The sequence below is a fragment of the Erinaceus europaeus genome, chromosome 15 (genome assembly GCF_950295315.1).
Source record: "Erinaceus europaeus chromosome 15, mEriEur2.1, whole genome shotgun sequence".
NCBI classification, from domain to species: Eukaryota; Metazoa; Chordata; class Mammalia; order Eulipotyphla; family Erinaceidae; genus Erinaceus; species Erinaceus europaeus.
The window spans coordinates 3,814,211-3,823,301 of NC_080176.1; the positions used below are offsets into that span (position 1 = coordinate 3,814,211).

The 9,091-nt window shown below is 50.6% G+C and overlaps 1 protein-coding gene across 1 annotated transcript; it reads left to right on the top strand.

Moving 5' to 3' along the window:
- The first annotated feature begins 290 nt into the window (after positions 1–290).
- Positions 291–8,867, top strand: LOC132533194 (uncharacterized). Its single transcript, XM_060174089.1, has 3 exons — positions 291–415; positions 4,904–6,205; positions 6,512–8,867. The coding sequence occupies exons 1-3, from the start codon at positions 291–293 to the stop codon at positions 8,865–8,867; spliced, it is 3,783 nt and encodes a 1,260-aa protein (XP_060030072.1).
- Positions 8,868–9,091: the final 224 nt, after the last annotated feature.

Consider the following 9,091-nt stretch of genomic DNA (forward strand, 5'->3'; position numbering starts at 1 on the left):
GAACCAGGATCCTTATGCCGGTCCTTGCACCTTGTGCTTAACCTGCTGCACTACTGCCTGACTCCCTGTTTTTGTTTTTGTTTTTTAAATAGAAATACTAGGGTTTTATCAGAGCAATTGGCAAACATGATGAGGAGGGGAGACACCCCTGATCTGTCACCTGCAAGTGGAGCCGCAGGACAGCTGGTGGTGTCATTCAGGTCAAATCCACCAGCCAAAGGACGGGGGAGCCGAAGTGGACGTTGCAGGTGGAATCTGAATCCACAGAGAAGACGGATGTCTGGGCTTACATGCTGAGACCCAGCTTGCCCGGCTCTGTCTTCGGTTCTCCTGGAGTCCTCAACAGGCTGGACTGGGACATGTCCCCCACCTTGTTGCGGACAGTGATCATCTTAGCCTACTGCATCGCTTGCCAGTATCCTCCAAAACCATCCTCACAAACACTGAGAAATAATGTTTGGTTAAGTGCACACGTGACCATGAGCAAGGACCCAGGCTCAAGCCCTCTGGCCCCATCTGCAGGGGAAGCTTCACCAGCCATGAAGCAGTGCTGCAGGTGTCTCAACCTCTCTGTCTTCCCCTTTCCTCTTGATTTCTCTTTATCAAATCATACAGTAACAAAAATGTATTAAAATATTTTAAAATCTAAAAAAAAACTAGGGGGTTGGGCAGTGGTTCATTAAGTTACCATGTTACCACATGCAAGGACCTGGATCCAAGTGGTTCACTAAGTTACCATGTTACCACATGCAAGGGCCTGGATCCAAGTGCTACAGGTGTCTCTTTCTCCCACTCTATCTCCCTCTCCCCTCTCAATCTCTCTGTCCTATCAAATACAGTATGGAGATAAGAGGGGAAAAGCCACCAGGACCAGAGGGTTCATCATATGGGCACTCAGCCCGAGCAATAACCCAGAGGGCAGAAGCAAAAACATAGCAAAACAAACACCTGAATAACTACTGTCTCATTGACATTTAATCTGCGACTCGAGACATTTTTGGTTGCCACAACCAAGAGAGGCACTATTGGCATCTAGAAGGGCAGAGCCAAGGAGACTGCTAAGCACCCTCTGGCGCTCCGGCTGCCTCCCAACAAAGAATCGTTGGCCCCAACTATCAACAGTTGAGAAATCCTGGGCCACTGGCAAAATCCATTCCTAGAAATGCAGCTGCTGAGCCAAGGGTCACGTGTTTTGGCGCCTGGCTGCATGTTGCCCGGGGCTCGTCTTGCCTTGGGAACATACTTCTTTTAGCGTTTGCCCTTCTTCCGTAGCCAGTTAACAGCGTCACTGAGCCTCCATGAAGCAACACACTGACTGACTCCGAGATGCAGGTGGTGCATGGGGTGGGCTGAAGTGTCCTAAACCCAGAGTTTGTGAATTCCACAGCTAAATAGTAACAGGACAGGCTCTGCAGGGATCATTCAGCTTCAGGGGCCTGAGCACCTGAAGCCAATACTTGTCTGGCTGCGAAGCTCCCAGTCTGATGGGGTCAACTGGCCTGAAACAAAGGGTGTGTGGGTGGGGGAGAAAGCTCAGCTTTAGAAGGTTCAACTTGAATAATCTGCCAAGGTCTCAGGTTCAATCTGAGTACAAAGGAACGACTGGGCCAGGGAGGTGGCTTGAATCCCAGTCCTTGAGCATTGTAGCATGTGCACTCAACCAGGTGTGCAACTACCTGGCCCCTAGTCCTTTTTTTTTTGCCTCCAGGGTTGTTGCTGGGGCTTGGTATCAGCACTAGGAATCCACTGTTCCTGGAGGCCATTTCTTCCCTTTTGTTGCCCTTGTTGTTTATTGTTGTTATTATTGTTGTTGTTACTGTCATTGTTGTTGGCTAGGACAGAGAGAAATGGAGAGAGGAGGAGAAGACAGAGAGGGGGAGAGAAAGATAGACACCTGCAGACCTGCTTCACCGCCTGTGAAGCGGCCCCCCTGCAGGTGGGGAGCCAGGGGCTTGAACTGGGATCTTTACCTGGGTCCTTGCACTTTGTGCCATGTGCACTTAACCCACTGAGCTACCACCTGTCCCCCCCCTTTTTTTTTGTTTAATGCAACAGTAGAGAATAAATAAAAAATCCTTTGGTGAAAAAACAAAACCAAACTTGGGCCAGGGCCTTACATGTGCTTGACACCACTGCTGCATGGCCTCTCTGGCCCAAGGTTGGTTATGTTTGTTTTTTCATCAGAGCTCAGCTCTGACTTATGTTGGTACTGGGCATTAAACCTGGGACCCCTGGTGCTTCAGAGCCTGGAAGTCTTTCTGCACGATGCCATCTCCCCCGCCCTCCATAAAGTTGTTTTTTCTTTGGTGTTGTCTAAGGGACTCCCCACTTTGTACTGGGTTTCGAACCTATTACCTTACCCATGTGAAGGCATCAACGAGCTGGTCTTGGTCAGCAGCCACGTTCACGGAGGACTGATTGTGCTTCGGTTAGGCAAGAAAGTGTCGTCACCACCTTTTATCTATTTACCTCCAGGCCCCATCTCCATGCTTCAGGTTGACATGAGACCCACCACCTGGTTCATCCCTTGTTCACAGTCCCCACCTGGCACAAAGTGGAATCCAATTATTGTTGTTGTTGTTTAGTCTAGAGCACAAGAATGAGCCCAGGATCCTGTGTATGTGCAATATTTCAGAGCAGCCTCACCAGCCCAACTTTTCTTTATTTATTCCCTTTTGTTGCCCTTGTTGTTTTATTGTTGTAGTTACTATTTTTGTTGTTATTGATGTTGTCGTTGTTGGATAGGACAGAGAGAAATGGGGAGAGGAGGGGAAGACAGAGAGGGGGAGAGAAAGATAGACACCTGCAGACCTGCTTCACCGCCTGTGAAGCGACTCCGCTGCCAGTGGGAGGCCAGGGGCTCAAACCGGGATCTTCACACTGGTCCTTGTGCTTTGCGCCATGTGCGCTTAACCCGCTGCATTACCGCCCGAATGCCTTTCTTTTATTTTTTACCAGAGCACTGTTCAGCTCTGGCTTATGGTGGTGTGGGGGATTGAACCTGGGACTTGGAGCCTCAGGCATGAGAGTCTGTTTGCATAACCATTATGCTGTCTACCCTCTGCCCTCTGTTAGAGGCAGTAACTCTAAAATAGTTATAGTTGCTTTTTAAGTTTGAGTTTTAAGAATAGTTTAAATATAGTTGCTTTTTGCCTTCCTGACCAGTGAGGTGGAAAATTCCTTGCCCCTTTTCCCTCGACAGAACCTGAGAGGCCATCAATTATTTTGACAGACCCTGCAGTGAGCAGGACTCATCATGACCTCTGCAACAGAATACTGTTACCAGACAGTTAAAAATGGCCTGACAAATGATGACCTGATAGATTGCAAACAGATGGTCGGTGGTCCCAATAAAGAACAAAAAAATGTGGTGACCCCCACTTTGGCAATGACCTATTGGTCTGGTGTGATGTTTAGAAATAGCCCATGCTTTGCTCTGAATAGATCAGGCTTTTGCTAAGTTTGAAATGATTAGATATAGGCAGATAAGGTGATGTGTTCCCCCTCCCTGAGTGTAGTCTGAATTCCTATAAATTGTATGGTTTGAGCTTTGTTCAGGGTCGAGCTTGGTAGACTGACACCAGTCACCATCTCGGCCCGGATTGCAATTCGTGAATAAACATATTTTGCTTCCTTGCAGTGGATGGTGGTTTGATTTCGCTCTTTAACATTTGGAGGCCCCAGCGAGATATCCTCAGACGGAGGCTCCTGAGGACACCCCATCCTGGGTCCGGATCCTAGGAAAAACCTTGGAAGCTTTTGCCCGGCGCCGGTAAGTCAGGCCTGATTTTTGTGCACGGTACCGTTTCATTTGTGTGCTTGTGTGTCCCCGCGGGGCCTGGGTCTGTGGATTGCGGGACGCCGCATTGAAATCCCAGACTGCAGCGCTGGGAAGTGACGACTTCCAGGCTGCTTGGGTTGGGTGATAACTGGATCTGAAACAGGGTCCGCACCCTAAGGATCTGAAACAGGGTCCGACAGCCCAGGGTTGGGTGATAACTGGATCTGAAACAGGGTCCACACCCTAAGGATCTGAAATAGGGTCCGACAGCCCAGGATATTAGTTCTGTCTTTTGTGGCCATTTGTTGTGTCTGTCTTCTCTCCTCTTTGGCGATTCGCGAAAAGGTTGACCTTGTTAGTGCAACTGACGGGTCTGGCCGGAGCTACTCTCCGGTGACTCCTGAAGGCCTAACCTGTGATGCCTTAGTAGCGATGGCCGGAAAGGTAATCGCCCTCCCTTGACTGGATGAATGGTTTGATGTGAATGCTAGTGTGCCTGTTGCATGCCTCACGGTCGAAAGACTACGGGGCTTGATTGGGCTCCAACCTGCGTGTCCGTGGAGTCGTTTCAGCTAAGTGGAGATTCTCAGCCTGCTGAGACCGAGGCCGGGGTTTATACGGCTACTCCTAAGCTAAGACTCCTTAAGGTCCCGCGAGGGGCCCGGCCAGGCGAGCATAGTTGATTGTCTGGCATCCATCGGATGTCAGTTCTTTTTCCAACACCCACTGTTTGTCTCTTTCTGTGTCAGCTGTCTTTCTGTGTCCAGACACCAATAGGCTTCAAAAAATAATAATAATAAGGAACTCTTGGGTAGGAAAACTGGAGTCCTCATTTATAGAAGCTCCACGCAGTCTAGTTAAGGGAGAAAGTCCCAGGTGGACACCCTTTGGGTTAGCAAGAAAAACGGTTGAGAGTGAGAGAACGTGTGAGAGTGTATGGTGTGCTGGCCAGCAAGTACAAGGAAGAGTGAGAGGAATCTTTGGTCTAATTGCTGTGATTCTTGTTGCAGTGTTTGTCTCCCTTCTTTTCCACTTTGACGAGGAGATGGGACAGGGTCAGTCCAAAACCAGCTCGCTAACCCCCCTTGAATGCTTGACTAAAAATTTTTCAGATTTTTCCAGGAGAGCTGCTGGGTTTGGAGCCCAGGTGGACGCCTTCACACTGAGGAAGTTCTGTGAAAGGGAATGGCCAGCCTTTGAGGTTGGCTGGCCTGAGACGGGAAGTCTCGACCTGGGAAAGTGCACGGCAGTGCACGATGTGATCTTTGGGAATCCCGGGCACCCTGACCAAATGCCATATATTGAGATCTGGATGAGTATTGCTAATGATAAACCAAGGTATCTGCGGGAGTGTCAGGGCGACTCCAAAGGAAAAAAGAAGGTCAAAAGCAGGTCGAGAGTGTTGGTGATCAAGGGCACGAAGGGGGATAGATTCCCTAGGAGGCCTACAGCTCCTCCTGTCCTCCCCACTAAGCCCGAATCCCCCATACGACTGAAAAAGAGGAGGGATGAGAACCCTCCACCGTATGCTGGCACTTCAGGGGCTACCACTCCTGAACCCGATTCCACTTCTGGGTTGCCATCAGGAGTCCTGAGCCCACCTCATACCAGAGCAGGAACTATGTTTGGGTCAGAGTCCACACCAGTCGGGACTTTTCCTTTACGGGAGGTGGGGGAATTAGATATGTCAGGACGGCCCCTCCGAACTTATGTCCCGTTTAGCACTTCTGACTTGTATAATTGGAAGAATCAAAACCCTCCTTTCTCTGTAGACCCAGAAGGGGTGGCAACTCTACTTGAGTCAGTTTTTTACACTCATCAACCTACTTGGGATGATTGTCAGCAGCTGCTGAGTACCCTATTCACTCTAGAAGAAAGGGAGAGAATTAAAATCGAGGGAAAGAAACAGGTCCGGGATAAAAAGGGAGAGCCTCCCACTGACCAGGACGTGGTGGAGGAGGTGTTCCCCCAATCCCGACCTAAGTGGGACCCCAACACAAGCACCGGGTATGAGGCCCTCACCAGGTACCGCCAGACTCTATTAAGGGGTATCCGGGCTGCGGGTCGGAAACCCACCAATCTGTCTAAGGTGACCGAGTGTAAGCAGGGTGCAGACGAGAGTCCGACTGCCTTCTTGGAGAGGTTGTACCAGGTATATCGAACCTGGACGCCCATAGATCCCAAAGCCCCTGAGAATGTGCAGGCAGTCGCCCTCCAGTTTGTGGCCCAATCCGCCCCAGATATTAGGAAGAAGTTGCAGAAGTTAGAGGGTTTTGAGGGGAAATCTCTCTCGGAGCTGTTGGCTGTAGCACAGAAGGTTTTTGATAATAGAGAGGACCCCGCGAAAGCCACTCTAGAACTAAATAAGAAGATGGCACAGGTCCTTTTGGCTAGGGAAATAGGAAATAGAGAGGAAAGAGGGAGGTATGTGAGAGAAAAAGGGCAGATGAAGGGAAAAGATAAACCCCTGAGAGGACTGAGAAAGACTCAGTGTGCCCTATGCAAGGAAGAAGGGCACTGGAGGAAAGAATGTCCAAAAAGAAAAGAAGAGAAAGAAAAGAAAATGGGGAAGGAAGCCCCCCTCTTAGTTTTAGATTGAGGAAGTCAGGGCTCCTCCAGCCCCCGGGAGCCTAGGGTAAAACTCGCGGTAGGGGAGAAAGTAATTAATTTTTTGGTGGATACCGGGGCCACCCACTCAGTACTTCAACAACCAATTGGACCCACCGGAAGAGATAAGGTTAAGATTATAGGAGCCACTGGGGAAGCAAGGAGTTATCCAAAGTCCATAGGAAGAGTCGCTGGCCCTGGCCTGAAGACTATTACTCACTCTTTCCTGGTGATACCCGAGTGCCCTGAGCCACTATTAGGTAGGGATCTCCTTCATAAGCTACAGGCCACCATTTCCTTTGAGACAAATGAAGGACCAATAGTACAAGCAGGTGGCCGAATTTTGCTCACCATGCCGGTAAGGGAGGAATATCGTCTCTATGAAGCACCACAGAATGTAGGCAACCCGGACTTATTAACAAGGTGGAAGCGGGAGATTCCAAGAGTTTGGGCCGAGACCAACCCCCCAGGGTTGGCTAAACATGTGACCCCCATAATAGTCCAATTGGTCAGCACTGCCACCCCAGTCCGAGTCCGGCAGTATCCCATGAGTCGGGAAGCCCAGCATGGTATCAGGAACCATATTAGACGCCTAAAAGAGGCTGGTATCTTGGTGCCCTGCAAGTCAGCCTGGAATACACCCCTTCTCCCGGTCCGAAAGCCTGGAACGAACGACTTCAGACCAGTGCAAGATCTGCGAGAGGTAAATAAGAGGGTAGAGACCATTCATCCCACAGTTCCCAACCCTTATACTCTCCTCAGTCTACTGTCGCCTGATCGAACCTGGTATAGCGTCCTAGATTTGAAAGATGCCTTTTTCAGCCTCCCCTTGGCCCCACAGAGCCAACCTATCTTTGCCTTTGAATGGACAGACCCCGAGGAAGGTGAGTCAGGACAACTAACTTGGACCCGACTTCCCCAAGGTTTTAAAAACTCTCCGACCTTGTTTGATGAAGCCCTAAGCAAGGACCTACTGACCTTCCGAAGTGAGCACCCTGAGTGCAGCCTCCTACAATATGTGGACGATCTGCTGATCGCTGCCTTATCTCGAGAGGATTGCGAAATGGCAACCAGAGACCTACTCGAGGTACTGGGGAACTTGGGGTACCGGGTATCGGCCAAAAAGGTTCAGCTGTGTACCCAAGAAGTAACCTACCTGGGCTACCAAATTAAAGAAGGACGAAGGGCCCTGTCTGAGGGAAGAGTCCAGGCTATCCTAAAGATCCCGACCCCCACTACCAAGAGACAGGTCCGGGAATTCCTGGGAGCGGTAGGCTACTGTAGGCTATGGATCCCAGGGTTCGCTGAACTAGCAAAGCCCCTCTACACCGCCACTGGAGGGGGCGACACTCCTTTGAAATGGACTGAGATGGAAGAAAGGGCTTTCCAGGCACTGAAGGAGTCCCTGGTAAGTGCCCCAGCTCTAGGTCTCCCAGACCTGAACAAACCGTTCCAGCTGTTTGTAGCAGAAAGTGCTGGTGTGGCTAAGGGAGTACTCACTCAAACCCTGGGGCCCTGGAAGAAGCCTGTCGCCTACCTGTCTAAACGACTGGACCCAGTAGCGGCCGGATGGCCTGGATGTCTGAGGACAGTGGCAGCAGCCGCCCTACTGGTGAAAGAGACTACCAAACTAACTTTTGGGCAGACCCTAGAAATCACCACAGCCCACAATCTTGCCAGCTTACTTCGCTCCCCTCCGGACCGATGGATGACCAATTCTCGGGTCACCCATTATCAGGTACTGTTGTTGGACCCACCCCGCATTACTTTCAAACAGACTGCAGCCTTAAATCCAGCTACCTTGCTCCCCAACCCAGAGGAAGACGCCACCCATGACTGTGGAGAAATCTTGGAAGCCCTGACCTCATTGAGAGCTGACCTGACGGACGTCCCGCTACCAGACGCACAGGAAACCCTCTACACGGATGGGAGCAGCTTTGTGGAAGACGGCGTACGGTATGCAGGTGCCGCGGTGGTCACCAGCCGGGAGGTCTTGTGGGCTGCATCCTTGCCACAAGGGACATCAGCCCAAAAGGCGGAGCTGATAGCACTCATTCAAGCACTCAAGTGGGGAGCAGGGAAAAAGATAAATGTGTACACCGACAGCAGGTATGCTTTTGCCACCGTCCATGTCCATGGGGCACTATATCAAGAGAGAGGACTGCTGACGGCTGGGGGAAAAGCTATCAAGCATGCTCAGGAGATACTGGCCCTGCTAGCAGCTGTTTGGGGGCCAGAGAGGGTTGCTGTCATCCACTGTAAGGGACACCAGAAAGATGACTCAGAAGTCTCGCGAGGCAATCGGTTGGCAGACCAGACAGCTAGGAAAGCGGCCCAAAGACTAGTGGGGACCACGGCCCAACTGGTGGTGGCTACCCCTATACCAGGAGAAGTGACAAAAGGACAGAAACCAGTGTACTCGAAACAGGAAGAGGAGATGAGCCGGAGACTGGGGGGGAGATTAAATGAAAAAAGATAGATCGTCCTCCCGGATGATAAGATTCTATTACCCCAGCCACTGGGAAGACAGGTGGTCTCTCAAACGCACCAAGGTACCCATTTTGGGGGAAACAAATTAGCTGAACTGATCAGTAAATTTTATTTGATAATTGGTTTGCACAGGATCTCCCAGAGTGTGGCAGGTCGCTGTGCAACGTGTGCCAGAGTCAACGCTAACCCAGTACAAGTAAAAGGACCAAGAAC